Raw genomic sequence first — 22953 nt, forward strand, 5'->3', positions numbered from 1 at the left:
TATTATTTGTATAATAAAAATCACAATTTAATTGTTGGGAATGGATTTTAATGTATCCGAACAAATTTAACCGTTATTTATGATTTTTATTTTTTTGCTCAGTTTTTGATCGTTATTTTTGATTTTTATTTTATCAATCATAAATATTATAACCGTGTGAATGTAGAAATATTTTTCTTTATCCCAATCACGAAAAACAATTTATTAAAATTTTTCAAAAGAAGTTTGCTGTATTGTACCAATCGTATGACTACAAAAAAAAATCGTCCCATTTCTTATTTTTTTTTTGTACCAATAGCCCAATATAAAAAATTTACCAATCGTGTGACACTGCCTTAACGGTTAAAAATTATAAAAAAAAATACAAATCCAAAATAATGATTATTGTTTTTATAGAAAAAAAAATAACAATCTCAAAGTAAAGATTGCATTTTACTGAAAAAATAAAAATCCGATTTCAAAAATTATCCTTGATCGAAAAAATTAAAAGTTTACGATTTTGCAATGATAGAAACCTTGAAATTTAGCGGTAATTTTCGGTCGCTGCTTGAATTTAAAATTTCTATTTTACTTTCAGTTTTGTTTTTATTTGTTTGTGTTCATCCTGTTCGTACGGCCACCTACCCAACGAGGCGTTCGTAATGAGGGGAATTCAAACGGTCCACAGCGGCAGCGCCCATGCCACAGCAAGGCGACCGTTACTCCCTGAGGCGGCCCAGTGTCAGGAAACGCCGCACAGTGGTTCAGCGCAATTCATTTTTTGGAGAAAATTAGAAGGAGTGGGCGTGGGGCTTAAATTTTGCATATGTAACCTCGAAGGATATAAATGAAGAAAAAAAACGAAAAAATGGGTGTTATCGGTTTATTTTAAAGCATGCCTCCCATGCAAACCTATACTCAAAAACAAATCCATAATCTCGAAGCCATAGCTGTCGTCATTCTTCCTTACCTTCCTCCCTTTTTCCTTCCCCCTTTTTCCTTACCCTTTCCCTCTCCATCTTAAGGGCATCACAATAGACAGCGTAGTCGTGTGTAAGTGGACTTCCATTTCGGAAGCAGCCTGATAACCTAACCTAAGCCAATGTTGTTTTATTTCATTTTATTTTACGTAAAATTTGGGCTTTTTGCCTTATTTATTTATTTATTTATCCTTATTTTTATTTTTAATTTTTTTTTGTTTGTTCAGTTTGTTTTTATTTAGATTTAAATTTTTTGTAGTTTTGTTATATTGTGTTAATTTTTTGTTTTGTTTTATTTTTAATTTAAATTAGCATCGTGTTTAGTTTTGTTATTTTTTGCTTGTTATTATATAGGATTTTATGTTAATCCCTTTAATTTTATTTTATGTTACTTATTTAATTTTATTTTGATATTTTTCTTTCATTGACTTTTTGTTCCCCTTGATATTTAAATTTATTTCTATTGTTTCATTTTATTTATAGTTTTATATTAATTTTAGTTTAATTTGTATTTATATAATTTTTGTTTAACTTAATTTAGTCTTAGTTTATTTTGTTTTGTTGTGCTTAATTATTTTTTCTATTTCAAAAGTTTATTTTTTCTTTTATTTTAATTTTGTTTAATATAATAATTATTTTATAAACTCAAAAAATTTTACTTCAATTTAATTAAATTTTACTTTTTATTTATTTTTTATTGTTGTTGGTTTTTTGTAAATATTCTATTTAAGAACGTTTAACTTTTTAAGATGTGCTCGTCCTGTTAGTTATTTGTTTTTTTTTGTGCCTTTATAACATGCAACAATTTTATTGAAAAATTATGTGGAAAACACCAAGAAGTCTGATAAGGATATGTGGTGATCTGCGAAATGGCAGCTATTACTTGTACCTATATTTAAATTATTGTTGTGTTCCCTACATAATTTTTTCATAAAAACGTCCTCAAGCTCAATAACATTGTTGAATATAGTTGTGATAAAGGTAAAAAAAATAAAAAAATAAATAATTAATTTGAACTATTTTTTGCCTTATTTTAATTTTATTTAATTAATTAATTTTTCAGTAATTTCTTTATTTACATATGTTACGTTGCATATATTTTTTATTTCTTAGCTGTTAATTTTTTTATTTTTATTTAAAATAATTACCATTTTTACCTGGCACTCTTTATTTTATTTCTATTAATTATACAATTATATTATTTTTTCATCTTCTTAGTTCTTAATTGGTCTTCTTTCATTTTAAATAATTTTTTACTATATTTTAATTTTTTTTTTTAATTTACATTGTTTTTAGTTTATTATTTTCACTTTACTTTTATTTTTATCGAATTGTAGATTTTTCATTTACATTTTTATTGTACTATATAATTTTTAATTTACATACATACATATGTGTATTAATATTTTTTCATTGTTTGATATTTTAGTTTAGTTTTTAAAAATTAACTTATAAATATTTTTTATATTTTATTTCATACTTTTATAACAGTTTTATTTTTATTACTAGCTTTTCAAATTCATTTGGTTACGGTGATTTTTTATCCTTGCTTTTTACTTTCTTATTGTTGTTTTGATTTTTTAGTTTTAATTAAATACAATTTTTTTAGTTCCTTGTATGAACTTTTCTTTTTTCATATTTCCTCTTTACTTTTATTCTATTGAATTTCCGTTTTTCCTTTAACCTGCCTTATTTTTTATGTGTTATATTTTTTAACAGATAAATTTTTAAATCACCTACCCTAAATTGTATCCTTTTTGCTAAAGCAACCGTATGCTTCGCCCACCGCACAGCGCCATCTGTGTGTCAACTGTAGCAGCATGTTGCTTTGCGATGTAAACAAATTACTGTCAAATCGTGAAACGCCAGCTGAAGCGCAATCAGCTGTTTTTTGCTTATTTCAGCTCGTTTACATTTGTGTTAACCTAAATTTACTGGTGTTTATATGAAATACGCTTATATTTGCCCGCCGTAATTTTACACTATTCGTTAAATTACTGTGCAATAAAAGTGAATTTGTGTTGTTAAGTGTACTAACCGTAGTGTTGTTAAAAATGTCCACCACCAGCACGGACACGTTGAAGCTCAACCAAACGGCTATGTTCGCCAAAATACGCGCCGGTTTGCCGGTGGAGCGCCAACATACGCAAAATTTGCTTGAATGCAAGGATGATATGTTATATGCATGGGATTCGGAGGAAAACTGTTTACTGGCGGTGAATTGGCGTTTGGCAGCGTTGGAGGGATTCGATGTTGTTAAATACCAGGTGAGTGAAATTGTTCTTATGCTTGAATATGCCCTCGCTAGCAGTTGCCAATTGTATGTATATGTATATATGCTTATTAAGTTTTAATTAAACTAACTAGCTAGTGTGTATTTTAAAAACTTTCGAGCTAAATTTACAAAGAGCGCTTGTGGAATGCTATATCAAAGCAAACAGTTGTCCACCAGCTGCTTCCTCAAAATATATGTGTTTATTCTTATACAATCCTGTGAGGGGACTCGAAACTTATTAAATGGAAATTAAATATCCAGCAATTACAGCTCAAAATACTCTCAATGCAATGTAAATCAACGCTGTTGCAGTTTCTACGCGGTGAAAGAATGTCTAACTAAAGAAGTTTATTACAATTTCCCGTATTTTGAAGATATTCTTTAGTTGTTGTTGTTGTTGTTGTAGCGGCTACTAAGCCCCGTTCGGGACGGTTCATCCATCATCGTTGTCGTCTATTTCAGGTAAGGGGAGGCCCAGGAAGTGTGCGACTTCCACAGGGGCTGTCCATAGGGACAGGGACGTTAGCTGAGTGGGATTCTCAGGGCATGTGAAGAGGTGCCGGGAGTCATGTGGCGACTCTCCACATGCCGGGCATTGGTTGGGCACATCCTCGTTGATTCTGCTCAGGTAGCTGTTGAGGCTGCTGCAATAGCCAGAGCGAAGTTGGGCTATTGGTGTGCGGGTCTCCCGAGGCAGACAAAGTTCTGTCCCGTCCACGTCCGGTGGTTGTGTGCCTAGAACGGCATTCACAGGGCGGAAGTCTACATAACTTGAGACTGATTCCCTGTGAATGCCGTTGAGGGCCTGTCGGTAGGTTGTCGGGTCCAGAGGTTGTTTCATATACCTCTGGACTTCGTCTGTCAGTTCGTAAAGATGCCTCCTGACGTGCCGTGGCGGGGGCTCTTCCGCGAGCAGTTGCCCGCCGGGATGGCCACGTCTGTAGCTCCCAGCGGGGAACTGCTTGCAAAGCATTAAGTTATGCTCCTTTACCGGGAGCATCTGGGCCTCGTCGTGAAGGTGATGTCGTCATCAGGAGGCATCCTGTCGCGGTACGTAATCCCGTGTTTTGGCAGGTCCGCAGCTTCATCCACTGCGTCCTGCTAGTCCCCGGCGACCATACGGGCGCTGCGTAGTTCAGAACCGGCCGGCCATTTGCCCTGTATGTTGCCAACAACGTTTCTTTATCTTTGCCCCAAGTGCTGCCAGCCAGCGACTTGAGGACATTGTTGCGGCTCTGTACTTTGTTGACAATTGCGGTTGTATGCGCCGAGAAGGAGAGCAGACTGTCGAAGGTAACTCCGAGGATTTTCGGGTTATTCACCGTCGGTATTGTTACGTCATCGACGTGAATACCCAGTGGCAGTCTGACCTCCTTCGTCCAGGTGGTGAAAAGGGTTGCCGAGGATTTCGCATGGGATAGGGCTAGGCTCCTTGCAGTGAAGAAGCAAGAAAGTTCGGAGAGGTAACCGTTTACTTTTGAGCACAAGTCATCAATTCCATTCCCAGACGCCATGATCGAACAATCGTCAGCATATGAGACTATATTAACACCCTCTGGTGGCTGAGGAAGCTTTGATATGTAATAATTAAACAGTAGCGGGGACAGGACACCACCCTGTGGTACCCCCTGTTTAATTTTACGTGGCTTGCTGGTTTTGTCTCTGAAGATTACTGACGAGTGTCGACCACTCAGGTAATTCGCCGACCACCGTTTGAGTCCCTGTGGGAGTGAGGAGGCCTCTATATCTTCTAGTAGCGTTGAATGACTGACAGTGTCGAACGCCTTGGACAGGTCCAACGCTACTAGAATAGTTCTCTCACAGGGGCGGTTTCGGTTTAGGCCACGAGTTACCTGAGTGTTTATGGCGTTAAGTGCTGTTGTTGTACTATGCACTTTACGGAACCCATGTTGATGCTTCGCTGGGGTCAGGTGGTTCGTGATGTACGGGAGCAGCAGGGCCTCGAGTGTCTTCGCTACCGGGGAAAGGAGAGTTATCGGGCGATAAGACTCTCCTTTGTTGGCTGGTTTCCCCGGTTTGAGCAGTGGGACCACTCTCCCCATTTTCCAGATGTCTGGAATGACGAGAGTGGTCATAGACAGGTTGAGGACCTCCGTTAGGTATGCTACTCCGCCGGACCCAAATTTTTCAGCATCAACATGCATATTCCGTCGGGTCCAATGGCTTTGGAGGCTTTCGCCTTCCCGATGGCTACCCTTACCTCACCGCTGGTGAAAACAAGAGGCGCACTAGGTTTTGGCATTTTGTGCAAGCTTCTGGTCACTCGACGTTTAGCTTTATCCACCGGAGGATGCATAATGAACTGCCGGCTAAAATAGCTCGCGCATCTCTCCGGGTCCGACGAAGCGTGGTCACCAAAGTCTATCTCGACTCTGTCGTCGCGCTTCGTCGGGTTGGACAACGACCTCACGGTTGACCAAAGCTTGCTCACACCAGAGGCGAAGTTGCAGGTCTTCAGATGCTCTTCCCATTTCTTCCGCTTATGTACGTTCACAAGTTGCCGAATCTCCGAATTGAGATCCCTAATACGGGGATTTCCGGGATCGGCCTGACGAAGGTTGTCGCGCTCATCAGCTAGAACAGCCGCTTCGGCAGGAAAATTCGGACGTGGATCCTTAATACATCCTGCTGGAATAAAGCGAGCTGCAGCAGCGGTGACAACCCTGCGGAACTTACGCTCACCTACATGAACGTCGGTTGGTATGGGTAGTGCAGTGAAGGCGCCCTCAGTAACATCCGTGAAGCCTTTCCAGTCAGCTTTGGTAAAGTTGATATAGGTCCGGTGATCCACGGAAGCAAAGTCGGCAGGTTTATCAATCGAGATGACTATGGGCAGATGGTCTGATGCTAGAGTCAGCATAGGTCACCATGATACGCTGTTTATCAGACCAGCGCTGACAATTGTTAGATCTGGCGAGTTGCAGCAGCTGCCCATAATCCTGGTGGGTGCTTCGTCGTTCATTGTGCAGAATGTCGAATCGTCTATCTGCTCAGCCAGATGTATTCCCCTACGATCATTTGACAGGCTTGAGTGCCAGAGATCGTGGTGCGCGTTGAAGTCACCAACTACCATACGGTTTTCACCTCTGAGTAGCGCACCTATTTCAGGGTGATATCCTGCCGGGCAGCTGGTGACAGGGGGTATGTATACGTTAAATATTTCGAGCTCAACATCGCCTGTCCGGATAGCAATACCCTGACATTCTAGGATGGTATCCCTGCGGTCGATGTCTGCTTCAATGAGATGATACTGCACGGTGTGGTGCGTGATGAACGCTAAACCTCCACCATTATCTCGCTCGCGATCTCGACGGTGCACGTTGTATCCGGCGCAATTCAACAGGGTTGAATTGCCGTGCAACTTCGTCTCTTGGACCGCAGCTATTAATATTCCATGCCTTCCCATAAAGACAGTTATCTCCTCGATCTTGCTCTGGAGTCCGTTACAGTTAAATTGTAGCACCTTTGTGTGCCTTGGGAGACCGATTGTGATGTGTGGTGTTAGAGAGTTGTGTTGCCTGCCGGCCCCCTGCTGTACGTGCTGCAGAAGCGGGTGCTGCCTTGTGGTGGTGGTTGGCGGCGTCGCGGGGGAGGGATGCGACGGGGCAGCACAGAAGGGGCCCACATAGCGGCTCGTCCAATCTCGTGTGTTGCGAATTGCTGAGCACGCCCTAAAGTGGCACCAGCCGAGGCAAGAGTTGCACTTGACTGATGTCACGTTACGGTATATTCTTGACTGACAGACAGAGCAGATTGTCGGAGGGACTAGGAGTTGCCGGCGGCGGTGTGTGGGTGCTATTGTGTTTGTTTGTGTGCTTATTGCTATGTTGTGTTGGGGTGTGGGTGTGTTGATTGTGTGCTGTCCAGGCGGGTGGTGGTTTGCCGTGGAGGCGGTCCGGTTCGCACAGCATGGGGCCACGAACGACGTGGTCCATTGCCGGTGCGTACGCAGGCCCGAGCAGTTACGAAGGTGACTCCACCCGTCACAGGCATTGCACCTGACCGAAGTGGAGTTTGTATGCAGTCGTCTCTGGCATACGCAGCAGGTGTAGATTTCTGGCCCTGGGTTTGACTCTATGCCAGCCCTGAGCAGAAGGGTGCGGAGAAGGTGTAGCCCTGGGATCGAGCAACGTTTGATGGATTTCGCCGACCTAAACGGGGTTAGATCGCCGAAACAACAGCCCTTGGTCGGGTAAAACCCGAGTCATTCCGGTACGTAGAACCGGCTTCTAAGAATATTCTTTAGTTGTTCATATTGCGTTCTTTTAATAGCAGAATTGCAGTACATATATATTTGGTAGGCTCTCAGACATCGTCGCTACAGGTAAGGATCAGATGGGAGCAAGCCTATCCCCTATATTAAACTACTTCCTTCTTAGTCCCACTAGTAAAACCTAAGGAAGCACTTATCTCCAGCGCGATGAAGCTTCTACAATTAGGTGAACATCGGCATTGAAAGCCATTACCATTCAGATAAGTGACGGTCTGCAACAGCGACGATTTTATAATCGGCCTGTGCTAATAGCGGTTTATCTGTCGGTGGTATTTGACACAGTTAACCATGCGACCCTTCGCCGATATATGTTGTTGTTGTTGTTGTAGCGGCTACAACAACCCTGCCCAGATCGGTTGGTATCTCAGTCAGGACAAAGCCGTTAGGGTTGTCAGGTTTTCCGGGCATGCGAAGAGATGTTTTGAGTCATGTGGGGTCTCTCCGCAGCCGGACACTCATTTGGCACATCCTCATTCAATCTACTCAGGTAACCTGCTGCAGTAGCCTGAGCGGAGTTGGGCTATTGTCGTTCGTGTCTCCCGAGGCAGATGAAGCTCCGTCTCGTCTATGTCCGGAGGCGGTACGCCTAGAACAGTCGGTAAGCTGACGGGTCCAGAGTTTGCTTGATGAACCTCTGGACTTCGTCCGTCAGTTCATATAGATGCCTCCTGACGTGCCTAGGCGAGGGCTCCTGTGCAAGCAGCTGTCTGTTTGGGTGGCCACTTCTGTGGCTCCCGATCAGGAACTGTTTGCAGAGCATTATGTTGTGCTCCTTTATGGGGAGCATTTGTGCCTCGTTGCGGAGGTGATGTTCGGGCGACATCAGGAAGCATCCTGTCGCTGTCCTGAGTGCAGTGTTCTGTACAGTCTGTAGCTTCGTCCACTGCGTCCTACTAGTCCCCGGCGACCACACTGGTGCTGCGTAGTTTAAAACCGGCCGGCCTATTGCCTTGTATGTTGCCTGCAACGTTTCTTTGTCTTTGCCCCAAGTACTGCCGGCTAGCGACTTGAGGACCTTGTTGAGGCTCTGTACTTTATTGACAATAGCGGTTGCGTGCGCAGAGAAGGAGAGCAGGCTGTCGAATGTTACTCCGAGTATTTTGAGGTTATTCACCGTCGGAATTGGTGTGTCATCGACGTGAATTCCCAGCGGTAGCCTGACCTCCTTCGTCCAGGTTGTGAACAGGGTCGCAGAGGATTTCGTAGGGGAGAGGGCTAGACACTTTGCAGTGAAGAAGCGAGAAAGTACGGAAAGATACCGGTTTACTTTCGAACACAGGTCATCAGTTCCATTCCCAGTCGCCATGATCGAGCAATCGTCGGCGTAAGAGACAATCGAGACTCCCTCTGGTGGTTGAGGGAGCTTTGAAATGTAAAAGTTAAACAGTAGCGGGGAAAGGACACCACCCTGTGGAACCCCCTGTTTTATTTTTCGAAGTTTACTCGATTTGTCTAAACATTACCGACGAGTGTCGACCACTCAGATAATTTGCCGATCACCGTTTGAGCCTCTGCGGGAGAGAGGAAGCCTCTAAATCTTCTAGTAGGTTGAATGGCAGACGGTGTCAAACGCCTTTGACAAGTCCAACGCTACTAGAATCGTTCTCTCACAGGGACGGTTTCGGTTAAGGCCACGAGTTATCTGAGTGTTTATGGCGTTAAGTGCTGTTGTTGTACTGTGCACTTTACGGAAACCATGCTGATGCTTCGCTGGGGTCAAGTGGTTTGTGAAATACGGGAGTAGCAAGGCCTCGAGTGTCTTCGCTACCGGGGAAAGGAGAGTTATCGGGCGATAAGACTCTCCTTTGTTGGCTGGTTTCCCCGGTTTGAGCAGTGGGACCACTCTCCCCATTTTCCAGATGTCTGGGATGATGAGAGTGGCCATAGACAAATTGAGGACCTCCGTTAGGTACGCTACTCCCGCAGGACCCAAATTTTTCAGCATCAGCATGCATATTCCGTCGGGACCAATGGCTTTGGAGATTTTCGCCTTCCCGATGGCCACCTGAACTTCACCGCAAGTGAAAGCAAGGGGGGCATAGGTTGTTGGCAGTTTGTGCAGCCTTCTGGTCACTCGACGCTTGGCTTTGTCCACCGGAGGATGCAGTATGAACTGCCGGCTAAAATAGCTCGCGCATCGCTCCGGGTCCGACGAAGCATGGTCGCCGAAAGAAATATCGACTCTGTCGTCATGCTTCGTGGGATTGGACAGTGACCTCACGGGTTGATCAAAGCTTACTCACACCAGAGGTGAAGTTACAGGTCTTCAGATGCTCATCGCGCTCATCGGCTAGGACAGCCGCCTCGGCAGGGAAGTTTGGACGTGGGTCCGTTAAACATCCTGCCGGTATGAAGCGAGCTGCAGCAGCAGTGACAGCCCGTCGGTTGGTGTGGGGAGCGCTGTGAAGGTGTTTTCGGTAAACTCCGCGTAACCTTTCCAATCAGCTTTAGAAAAGTTGATATAGGTCCGTTGTTTGGCGGAGGCAAAGTCGGTTGGTTTATCTATCGAGATGACTATGGGTAGGTGGTCTGATGCTAAAGTCAGCATAGGTCGCCATGTTATGCTGTTTATCAGACCAGCGCTGACTATGGTGATGTCTGGCGAGCTACTGCAGTTACCCATAATCCTGGTGGGTGCGTCGTCGTTCATTGCGCAGAATGTCGAATCGTCTATCTGCTCAGCCAAGTCTGTTCCCCTACGATCGTTTGACAGGCTTGAGTGCCAAAGATCGTGGTGCGCATTAAAGTCACCTACTACCATACGGTTTTCACCTCTGAGGAGCGCACCTATATCAGGGTGATATCCTGCCGGGCAGCAGGTGACAGGGGTGTTAAATATTTCTAGCTCAACATCGCCTGACCGGATAGCGATGCCCTGACATTCTAGGGTGGTATCCCTGCGGTCGATGTCTGCTACGATAAGACGATACTCCACGGTGTGGTGCGTGATGAACGCTAAGCCACCACCATTATCTCGCTCGCGATCTCGACGGTGCACGTTGTACCCGGCGCAATTCAACAAAGTTGAATTGCTGTGCAACTTCGTCTCTTGGACCGCAGCTATCAATATACCATGCCGACACATGAAGACGGTTATCTCCTCAATCTTGCTCTGTAGCCTGTTACAGTTAAATTGAAGGAGCTTCATGTGGTTCGGGAGACGTGTCGTGATGTGGCGTGTAAGTGATGTGTGTGTTTTTACCGCCGTTGGCTGTGTGCGCTGCTGTGATGGTTGCCGCCCTGTGGTGGTGGCGTCGCAATTGGGGTCTGCGACCGAGCAGCGCAACACGGGCCCTCGAAGTTCCCAGTCCAATCTCGCGTGGTACGCAGACCTGAGCATGCCCTAAAGTGGCACCAGCCAAGGCAGGTGTTGCACTTGACTGATGTCACATTACGGAATATCCTGGTCTGACATACCGTGCAGATTGTAGGGGGAACCAGGAGTTGTTGGCGGCGGCGTGTGGGTGGTGGTGCGGTTGTGTGTGTTATGTGGTCTGTCGTGGCTGTGGTATGGTCTGTGGTGTTATTATGTTGTTGTGTTGTGGTGACTGTGTGAGGCTGCTCGGGTGGACTGAGGTTGGCCGTGGAGGCTGCTCTGTTTGAGCAACAGGGGGCCACGTACGACGTGGTCCACTGTCGATGTGTCCGTAGTCCTGAGCAGACTCTAAGGTGACTCCACCCCTCGCAGGCATTACACTTGCCAGAGGTGGAGTTGTGGTGTAGTCGTCTCCGGCATACACAGCAGGTGTAGATTTCTGGCCCTGGTTTGACTCGATGCCAGCCCTGAGTAGAAGAATACGTAGTGAATGTAGCCCTATGGACGAACAACTTCTGAGATACTTCGCCGACCTAAACGGGGTTAGATCGCCGAAACAACAGCCCGTGGTCGGGTAAAACCCGAGTCATTCCGGTACCCAGAACCGGCTGTCGTGGGAATGACTGATAGTCTTTGACTGTTGTTGCTGTAAAATCTTATTTGACCAGATATAAATCTGCGTCGATCCGTTTACGTGAACCTAACAGTTGTAGATAGTGTTTGATGATAATTTATGTTGACTTAAGGACAAGATTTGTAAGAGTAATGGTACATAATATGTATGTTCCCTGTTGTTGTTGTTGCTGTTGCAGTATACATATAAATAAGGGTCGTAGCAGTTACGTAGACCTGTTTCTTTTCTTTGATAGGTGGTCTTTGACGGGAAGTATGATGGCCCCAAAGGCAGAATACAATCTTTAGTTGTTCATATTTCGTTATTTTAATAGCAGAATTGCAGTACATATATATTTGATAGGCTCTCAGACATCGTCGATACGGGTAAGTATATGATGGGAGCATGCCTATACCTATATAAAACTACCTCCCTCTTGGTCCCACTAGCAAAAACTAAGGAAGCTCTAATCTCCAGCGCGATGAGCTCCAACAATTAGGTGAACAACGGCATTAAAAGCCATTAGCATTTAGATTTGCTAGTAGCGGGTAATTACGTGCCAAGAACAAAGTCGTGAAGTTGCTAGCCGGCATCCGACAGCACATAGGGAGCCGATAAAAAAAAAACCTTGGCATGAATCACGTATGACGACAATCGTCTGAACGATATCGTGTCGAGATTGTCTTGCTTCGTGAAAACCAAAAATTGTTTGATCGTTTGTCAACTCGATTCCAGTTTTGCTTCACGTAACAGTAAAACGTAACGGCAACATAAACGCATAAATCAGTGTTTTGATAACGTCGTTTTGTCAGTATCGTTTGAACGACTATCGCTTCAAAGTTACGTGATTCATGTTACGTGATTACAACATATAAAGCGAAAATTTCAAACTTATCAGAGTTCAGCTCTATCTTGTTGACTGCGGTGAAGGAACTTACAAACGACTCAAGAACGGGTTCGAACAGTATATTAGCCTCCGTTCAATGAGGTATGTAACATGCTGTCACGATGAGTCTGGGTTGGGGTTACGATAAACATACACTAGAAGACCGATCGTCGCCCATCAGCATTGAATAATCTGGGGGCATCTGGTGCACAATAGCACATCGCCGTACTCGGACTGGATCAGTCCAGAGCGACAGGAGCGTTAGTTTAGCGGGGTTTAGAGGATACGGGAAGAGGAGAGAAAGATCATCAGGCTCGCCGATCCAAAGGATAAGATGAAAGGGGCTTTGCTTTTACCGCATACTTAATTTCATACGAGTTTCGAGTACGTTTGTGTCTCGTTCAAGCCAAGACGACTGGACCGATTTGGATATCTGTCATATAGTTTTTGACCTGGATTAATATAAAGGGCCCGACTAAAAAGTGTGGGGTCGGGGGTGTTTCCCCATATGCCATGAAAATGAGATTTTAAGTGCTAAGGAAATAGACACAAATTTAAACATAATTTTTTGTAGCGGCCCTGTTGGAATATGTATATAGGCGAAAACATTTTTGAATAGGGTTGCCACCTATTGAAAAAAGTTCAACTTAAGTTTATTAATAATTACATACAAATAACAATATGAGTAGCAAAGGAAAGAAGTTTAAGCAACTTTTATTGCAAAAATGCTATAAAGAGTGTTGCCACCTGCTTTCAGGTCAAAGTCAAATAGTTTTGAGAAATCTTTATTTCGAAAAAAAAAGATTTTTGGGGTTAGTTTCCACCTAATTGAAATTCAATTTTATTAATATGTTAATTTAATATGGATGGTAAACAAAAGAGATTTAAGAAATCTTTATTTCGAAGATACCTTGAAGAAGATTGCCACATACATATATGTATATGTACATCAGGGTGGTCCAAAAATGCATGTGAAAAAGTAGAGTCGGAATTTTAATGCATATTTATTTCATTTGTAAATTCACAACAATAAAATGCCACGTTTGCAATGGCAGCAAGCATACAATTTGCAAATGCAAATCCAAGACCATTTCCACAACATTTTGAATAGCCCTAAAGTATTTTCTTCTATTGTTGTTGCATTTGAAAGCGTAAAGTTAAACTTAACATCGGTCGTGAGGTGATGTGGTCTAATGCTAGACTGAAATGCAGTGGTCGAAATAATTATAGCCGTACAAATTCCTAGCTTTTTAAAGTAGATTTCCTAGAAAGATTTTGAGTATGCTCGTTGAATTCTGGTAGAATAAAGTATAAGTTTCAAATGGCTAAAAATTACGGTTTTTTACTGTTTTTTGTCCCATTTGCTTCCATATAACGAATACACACAATTTTTTTATATGGAAGAAACCCGTAACATCGTCGACAAAAAAATTCTAAAAAGCAACGGTTATGTTCTAGCCATATACATACTTATAGCTCGAAATTTTTGCAAATGTTTGTTGATTTTTTTTTTAATATTGCACAAAGTATGAAACTTTGTTTTACACGTTTTTTTTTTAAAGAATGAACTGTGTTTATAAAAAAAATAACCTAGATTAAATAAAAATAAATAAAATGTGAAAATGTGGTCTGGTGCGGCAATATTTTTTTCCGACCACTGTATTTCCCAAAAATGTATATGCTTATGTACTTATGGAGTACAATTACCATACATTCCTGCTACTCACTTCTTCATCGGTTTTGGTAAATAGTTTTGCTTTTATTTTTATTTATTTTTTCTTATATGTATCTGTTTGTGTCCATTTCGTATAAAAATTAATCGCCTACAATAACTCAACGACTTAAATATCAATTTTTCTCTCATTTCTAGCCATTAAACTGCACACTTTTTAAAGAAATAAATCCGCCTTTGCCTCATACCCTTTTGTGCGTAGGCAAATATGTATATTAGCATTGGGATATCCTTGTTTGTTTCTTATATAAATTGAACTCTTTTAATCTTTATACCCGAGCGCACTTGTGCACAAGGGTATTATAACTTTGTTCACATAACGGTTGTTTGTAACAGGCAAAACGAATCGAGATAGATATAGACAAATGTATACATAAATGATCAGAATGAAAAGAGAAATCGATTAAGCGGTGACTGTCTGTCCGTCCGTCCGTCCGTCCGTCCGTCCGTCCGTCCGTCTGTCCGTCTGTGCACACGATAACTCGAGTAAAAATTGAGATATCTTAATGAAACTTGGTATGTGAACTTCTTTTGGGTGTAGGACGGATGGTATTGAAAATGGGCGAAATCGGACAATAACCACGCCTACCTCCCATATAACGGTAATTTTCAGAAATACGAAAACTGCGATATTTTAGTAACTACTGAAGATTATGCACTCAAAATTGATATTTACAATGAGTTTTAGACGAAAAATAAGAATATTTTAAAATTTTGGCAAATGGGCGTAGCCACGCCCACTTATGGTTACATGTGTATATCTTGGTAACCGCTGCACCAATTTCTTCCAAACTCGGCACAGTTGTTGGCCTTGATACATCATACTCAATGGCCGAAAATTTAAAAAATCGGACAATAACCACGCCTACCTCCCATATAACGGTAATTTTCAGAAATACGAAAACTGCGATATTTTAGTAACTACTGAAGATTATTCACTCAAAATTGATATTTACAATGAGTTTTAGACGAAAAATAAGAATATTTTAAAATTTTGGCAAATGGGCGTAGCCACGCCCACTTATGGTTACATGTGTATATCTTGGTAACCGCTGCACAAATTTCTTCCAAACTTGGCACAGTTGTTGGTCCTGGTACAGCATACCAAATGGCCGAAACTTTTTAAACTCGGACAATAACCACGCCCACATTCCATATAACGGTAATTTCGAGAAATACAAAATCTTCGATAAATCAGTAAATATCAAAGCTAATTTATTCAAAATTGATGGTTGCAACAATTCTTTACCAAGAAATACGTTTATGATAAAATTTTGGAAAATGGGCGTGGCACCGCCCACTTATGATTACATATATGTATCTCGCTAACCGTTCTAGCAATTTGTACCAAACTCGGTATGGTTATTGTGCTTGCCACATAAAAGCAAACCGTTGAAAATTGTTGAAATCGGTCTTAAATTACGTCCGCTTTTCAAATAACAATAAATTTCAGAAATGCTTGAAATTTCAATATGTCGAAATTTAAGGACGCTAATTTACTTAAAATGTATACACCCCGGCTTATCATGTAGCGGTAGCTTTCGGCAAGGTGGAAAACATATCTTTAATACTTGCGCCGGGTATTTAATGTTCGGCTCCGCCCGAACTTAGACTTTCTTACTTGTTTTAATTTTATATTTTTTTTTGCTTTGTTGATAGCGCGCTTTTTTCCCCGAACAGCAACGGTCCAATGACAGCATAGTGCCGCATTCAATGGCATCTTCAATTTCACGTCATTTCTTGTGCCACTTTGTCGACGCCAGTAGCCAGCCAAGCTACGTTATGTAGTCGTTTAGTCACTTTGTCACACACAAAGCGTCAAGCAATTCTTTTGCATTTTATTACAATTTTTCTATTTGATAAAAAATTAAATTTTTTCTTTTTTTTTCTTAGAAAACGTTTGTGATTGCTTTGTAGTATGTATGTATGTGCGCTGTGTCGATGAGTTAGTCTCCACCACCACTCTTCGTGGATGCGCCGCCATGCATTCGGCTACATGCTTGCCTGCCTTACTGCACAGCACATTTACTGCCTCATCTATTTAATACCATAAATAATTGCATCTAATTAAATATGCTCAAATGAAAATGTCCCGCTTTTTTTCTAAATGGTATTTTTTCAATTTTTTCGTTCCTGTTTGCTTCACTGTGTCTGTGCGTGCATATGTGTGTGTGTGTTGTTGGGTTGAAGACGACAGACAGGACTCGCTGCTACTGCTGCTGCTGGACTCAATGCCTTCACTATGCTGCAGTTGACGCGCGCGTGATGAAGCGAATGCCATTCGAAATGAAATTTAAGTTCCAATTTGAGTGAAAACGAAGAAACAATTGTAAGAGAAATAAAAAGAAAAAAAAAACACGCGAACAAAAACATGTAATACAAAAGGACGAGGCAGGGAGGGGGGAGAAAGTGTGAAATAAAAATTGCGGAAGTGAAGAATTAAAAAAAGGCGCAAAAATTAACGCAAAAGAATGTAGATGAACGCAGCTAAAGAGATGGGTGGTAGGCTGGTTGCATGGCTAACTGACTTACTGGTGTCGAATGGCTGCGCGTTGGCCAGCATTGAAGGAATTTAATAGTTTTCAATTAGGAATCATTCGTTTGCAGCTGCAGTAGCTCAAGCGGCTCGCTCTTCGCGCCTCTCTTCCACTCCAACTACCTCTAAGTGCTCCATTGGCACTGCCTCATCCGCTTCCTGCGGCTGTCAGCCCCAACACTTGCCGCTTCTTCCGCTCCAACTGCCTATGTACTTCCTTTGTGGCTGTCAGTGGCGCTTGATAGCCTGCTGGTTTGCTTGACTTCACGTTCGCCTTGTTTCAAGTGTCAACAAATGAAGTCACGATTTTGTCGCTTGCCACACTCCTACAATGGTCTTAATGTTCTACTCCTCTTACCCGTGCAGCGCTTCTGCTGTCTTTACTTCAGCTAGGCTTCCTCTCTCGTCAGCATATTTGGTATTCACCATTCTTTCAATGACTGCTGACGGCGCTTTTCACGGCATTTTTTCGCGCTTTGCAATTTATCGTAAATTTTATTTTATTTTAATTTCACTGCAATTCGTTATATTCCCAACTTGCGGCACTACTCCTTTCCCCGCTGCAATTAATTGTTTACTTATATTTTCTTTTTTATTTATTTTTATTTGCTCACTACTGGTCGCCGTGCTACTTTTTTTATTTGTGAGACTGTTGCCTGTTGACTTAACTGCCTTGCCTTACCGTTTCCTCGCTTTTCGTTCTTTTCTGCTTCTTTTCTGAAGAAATTCTCTATTGAAATGCTCGGCTGGTACCTGTCACGTGACACTCATTTGCGGAAAAATGCCGCTTTTCGCTTTTTTTCAACCTAGAATGGCTATGTGGCGTGTTGATATAGAAAATGTGACTGCTTCGACATTGTCGTTTAGCGGGTGGCACCGCATGGAGTGTCAGCACAATTGCTTAGCTGATTATAAGTGGCATGCAATGCGGGGTTATTGAGTTGAGGAGTTGAGTTCTAATTAAAAGCACTTCTTCGTATTGGGCTAAGCAGAAGCAATTTTTGTGTCACAAATTGCAGTTTATTATCCAAACAAGGAATAGTACAAGTATTTTTTGGGAAGAAAAATACTCCGCATAACCAAAGCAAAAATTTTAACACTTCTACTGTTATGGCTGATCCTCTCCTCAGAATATTTCTTTGTGAATATCAATGCTCACCAAAACCTCAATGCTCTTTGTTGTCATTACTGGCATCTATAAGTTTGTTGTAGCAGCATACAACTACCCCAGACAGTTTCGGGGTCCGAGTGTCCGGTTATTTAGCCCCGGTTATCGTGGGTACGGATATTTCGAAGCCTGGGTACTGGTCACTAACCTTGAAACTCCTCGTCGGGTTATATTTCACTTTTCCCAGTAGTAAAGTTGCCTCACGTCTTGCTGGCCATTTTATTTTAGCTAGCACTATGGACCTACCGTCATACAAACTCAGATGACTCGCTTTATTATCCGAATCTGATACCGAACTATCCGAACAGTGCTAAATCTATCGATAACTTTCGATATGCAAGCCTCTTTCATGCCAGGAGGATTGCAAATTACTTGGTGGATGGTCGACAACCGACAGTACTATTGCAATATCGAACAAAAGGTTTCTCAAAGGGCTTTGTCGCTATTAACTTCAGCTTACTGTGTTGAGTATTCACATAGTCAAACTCTCAAATCGATAATTTGATAAGTGGCCTTTACTCTATGCATTTATCGTCCATAATGAAACAGAAACCCTTCAGCTTTGCAGTTGCAGTTGATCCACGGCATCAGCTCATATCGCATCAAGAAACACAAGCTCTTTATGGTAGACACCTTTGCTTTAAAGATTTTTTTTCCCCCTAGTGATGAAGTCCAACTTCCCAATGTATTAGACGTGAGAATCTCTAACTTTTATATATGTATATAGCAGTATCACTAAGCTGTTTTCATACGCCTTACCGTGTGCTTGTCCCACTCAATATGAAGATGGTCGTATTTAATATACAAACAGCCACACAAGGCTTGAAGACCAAGTTAAGTAATTACATTCCGCGATCAATAGTTCAATAATTACTTCAGTCGTATGACTATTAAACAATATGTTTACCTTTAGAGTACCTTCTATTTTGGTCCTACACCCAAAATTAGTCGGGGAAATATCTGAGTTCGCTTTTCTGAATACTTCCTGATAAAGCTGGATTGGTTATTCTAGAAAAATACTTTGCTATTGGACAAAGTTCCCAACATTCCAAATTGCAAAATCCTTCTGGCTATGCTGCATGGTTGGCGGTTGAAGGAGCTACTTAAAGCTGGCTAAGGTGTTCTGACCAAACATTGCCCAATAAGAACTTATGCGGTACTATTCAACGTAGTTTCAGATCGTTTAATATCTCAGTCGTTGTCGTCAAATTCCACTAACGGCAGCCCTAAGAAGCGTGCAGCCTCAATAGGGTCGGTCCACAGGGACAAAGGCGTTAGGGTTGTCTGGTTTTCCGGGCATAAGAAGCGATGTTTCGAGTCATGAGGGGTCTCTCCGCATGCCGGACACTCATTTGGCACATCTGCGTTTAGTCTGTTCAGGTATGAGCTTAACCTGCTGCAATAGCCAGAGCGAAGTTGGGATGTTGTAGTTCTTGTCGCCGTAGCTGATTGAAGGAAACATTGATGGTGATGAATAAAGATCATAAGGCTTTTGGAAATTTCGACAGAACTATTCCCAGCAAGTTTCATGTGCATAGAAATACTGCATTGCGGTTTCTTGGGGATCAGGGTAGGTTAGGTTAGGTTATTTTGGCTGGCTGACCGCCCCACATAGACCAATAGATCCCTATTGATGCCAGATGGAGATAGAGGTGCAGTTAAGTGTGTTCGAAGTATACATCATTTAGGATGTCAACGCTTTTTGAGAATTTCAGCAGTTCTTGAAGCCCAAGTGTTATCACGTCTCCAAGATTATTAAACTCTGGAGCTCCGTGATATTTCAATTGTGTTTTTGATACAACAGGACAATGGCATAGGATGTGTCCCTGTTAGGACACCTATCGTAGTTCTGCAGTCTCCTCGTGCCAGCGATAGTATGAACCGGGTTTGTGTCCCGTCCTGCAGTCTGCACATGACTTTAGAGATTTTACAAGTATTTAGGGCATTCCATCTCGGGGGATCAGGGTAGTACGTATGAATAATGCCCCGTTAAAGAGATACTTAGGTAAAGAAAGCAAAAGATGAGGTGCAGAATGTTCTGGTGTAACTGGCGTAATTTCGGAAAATAAGGAAGCAATTGCTGTAATCTAAATATTTTTTCACCTCAAACTGATCAACTTAAGAGAGGACCGGGATAAATGTATTTACACAAAATGTTTAATACGTCAAAAAATTCTGGGAAGGCGCTTGTAGCCAACGCTAATTAACCGTCATACCGAGCACCGACGCCTTTTTTCGATGATAAAAGTTTGGAAGAGATTTTGAAGGGATGTATCAAGCTAGTTGATCATGATTTGGAATGCCATCAACTTTTTATTTTAATTAGTTTGCTTATGTGAGACTTGAGAAGTGCATATAATTTCGTTATGTAAAACTTTTTCGCGTGTACTTTTAATACAAGCTTAACGGAAGTGTAGCATACATTTAGGCTCTACGTATTGGAAGTCATCTAAGCGTAAATCATTTAAAAGGCTCATTGAAGGTGCACAAGTTTAGCGATATTTCAAAAGAACTGCATATAAAAACTTTTGTAAATATAACGGGTGATTTTTTAAGAGCTTGATACCTTTTTTTTTAAAAAAAAACGCATAAAATTTGCAAAATCTCATCGGTTCTTTATTTGAAACGTTAGATTGGTCCATGACATTTACTTTTTGAAGATAATTTCATTTAAATGTTGACCGCGGCTGCGTCTTAGGTGGTCCATTCGGAAAGTCCAATTTTGGGCAACTTTTTCGAGCATTTCGGCCGGAATAGCCCGAATTTCTTCGGAAATGTTGTCTTCCAAAGCTGGAATAGTTGCTGGCTTATTTCTGTAGACTTTAGACTTGACGTAGCCCCACAAAAAATAGTCTAAAGGCGTCAAATCGCATGATCTTGGTGGCCAACTTACCGGTCCATTTCTTGAGATGAATTGTTCTCCGAAGTTTTCCCTCAAAATGGCCATAGAATCGCGAGCTGTGTGGCATGTAGCGCCATCTTGTTGAAACCACATGTCAACCAAGTTCAGTTCTTCCATTTTTGGCAACAAAAAGTTTGTTAGCATCGAACGATAGCGATCGCCATTCACCGTAACGTTGCGTCCAACAGCATCTTTGAAAAAATACGGTCCAATGATTCCACCAGCGTACAAACCACACCAAACAGTGCATTTTTCGGGATGCATGGGCAGTTCTTGAACGGCTTCTGGTTGCTCTTCACTCCAAATGCGGCAATTTTGCTTATTTACGAAGCCATTCAACCAGAAATGAGCCTCATCGCTGAACAAAATTTGTCGATTTGTCACATTTCGAACCGAACACTGATTTTGGTAATAAAATTCAATGATTTGCAAGCGTTGCTCGTTAGTAAGTCTATTCATGATGAAATTTCAAAGCATACTGAGCATCTTTCTCTTTGACACCATGTCTGAAATCCCACGTGATCTGTCAAATACTAATGCATGAAAATCCTAACCTCAAAAAAATCACCCGTTATATGTAGCTGCATTTAACTGACCTCTGCGCTGCACCGGACCCACTGATATCAGCCACAAAAATAACTCAAGGTGAAACGCTTTTAACGACATTCCGCATTTCCGTTACAAACTGACTAATTAACAGTTTACACTTGAGAATCGGTGATGCACTGCATGATGCTTTAAAGGGAATATGAAATTCGTTATAGAAGTCGCAGTAAAAGTGCAATTAGGTCGGTGAAAATGGAAAAAAAAATCGCGATAATATTAGCAGCAAAAAAAATTTAATTCATACTAAAGTTGATCGGCTGCCTTTCAGCATTCAGGGTAGCACTACTGCAAATTAACTACGCCCATTTGTCCACTGAGTGAAGAGTAAGCAAACGTAGTAATGAGTAATTTTTCATTATCCTTGTTATTCATGTTGAAGTTATTCAATATTTTCCGGTCACAAAGCTACTAATTTCTTTGCAGTTGGTATGTAAATTTGTTTGCTGCTGTCGCTGTTAACGCTAATTAAAGGAAAAATTGCATTGTGTGTTTATGCGCTGGTAAAAAATAAAGCATCAAGTGCAACTCGAATGCTATTGGTGTCTGTTCATGCTCGTCCTTTCGCAGGAATCTCTGATTGTTGGAGACAAAGCACTGATTATTAATTCATTTTGACCAACATGCTACAGGCATATCTACTCTTTATTGCTGCTGTAGTCAACGCCATCATCACCGTCGTTAGCAACACCAGCAGCGAGCCAACGTGTCATCGAGCAGTGCGAAAGGATGATGGCTGTACATCATCATTGTTGGTTGCTTCTTGTCAGCAACAGGAGCGGCGAGAGTGCAGCCATTTGTGTTGCAGGCAGCAGCACTTCGGCGCCACCTCTCGGACACGCTGACATACACATACATATGTCTGTTCGTCCTTGGCGCTGCGGCATATCATTTTGTTTCTTCGCTCCGCGCTCCCCGCCACTTTCCAATCTTGCTTGCTACCATTCTGAATCTGCTTTTATAAGTCATTGAGTTTTTACTGCTGCGAGACGTCCGAGCTCTGTAGTGTATCAACCGCAATTTTATTACTCGTACTCGCTTTGAAATTTCATGCACTGTTTTGCTCCTACTTCTCTCTTCCTTAGATATGGTGCTTTATCGCCGCCACTCGCCCTACAACTGCCATCAAATACCCTCCAGCTTCTGCTGATGATAAATAAATAGTCGTGTGGTAGGGGAAAAAAATCAGATACTTTGCTTTACTCGCTCAATTTTAACAACGTGTGTCATCTTGCTACCTATAGCCATGGGCTATTACTGCTTTAAAATGCAACACTGTTACTTGCAAAAAATTTTATGCGTTTCGCTTACAAATCACTACGCCATTCGATGTGCTTGTCGACAAAGTCAACCTGGCTGCCACTAACTCCCAGCTTTCCGCACTTCAAACTCTACTCAATGCAGTTCCTTCGTCCCATGTTGTTCGAGTCGTTGAAAATGGCGACCGCAGAGTTTAACCAGCAAAGTTTTTTCCTTTTCATTTCACTTATTTTTCACCTTGCTTCTCTGGTCATCAGCAACTCTCCCCCTTTGGCTTCGCGCTCACCCAACAATCAACCGGAAACATTGTTTACAATTTTTTCCCAGTTACCTGTATCCTGTTTTGGCTGCAGTGCAGCATTCATTTGTTGCTACTTTTTTTCGCTTGCTTGTACCGCGACACTCAATG

General features: G+C 42.0%; 1 protein-coding gene across 1 annotated transcript in view; it reads left to right on the forward strand.

Annotated features, from left to right (window-relative positions):
• The first annotated feature begins 2871 nt into the window (after positions 1–2871).
• Positions 2872–22953, forward strand: part of LOC118748880 (nuclear pore complex protein Nup88) — a 132481-nt gene continuing 112399 nt past the window's right edge. The window contains exon 1 of the mRNA XM_036483602.1: positions 2872–3226. Within this exon, the coding sequence (XP_036339495.1) occupies positions 3014–3226 (213 nt within the window). The 5' untranslated portion in view covers positions 2872–3013. The remainder of the gene's footprint in view (positions 3227–22953) is intronic.

This window comes from Rhagoletis pomonella, unplaced genomic scaffold (assembly GCF_013731165.1).
Source record: "Rhagoletis pomonella isolate Grant_MI unplaced genomic scaffold, Rhpom_1.0 Rhpom_scaffold_00013, whole genome shotgun sequence".
In the NCBI taxonomy this organism is placed as follows: Eukaryota; Metazoa; Arthropoda; class Insecta; order Diptera; family Tephritidae; genus Rhagoletis; species Rhagoletis pomonella.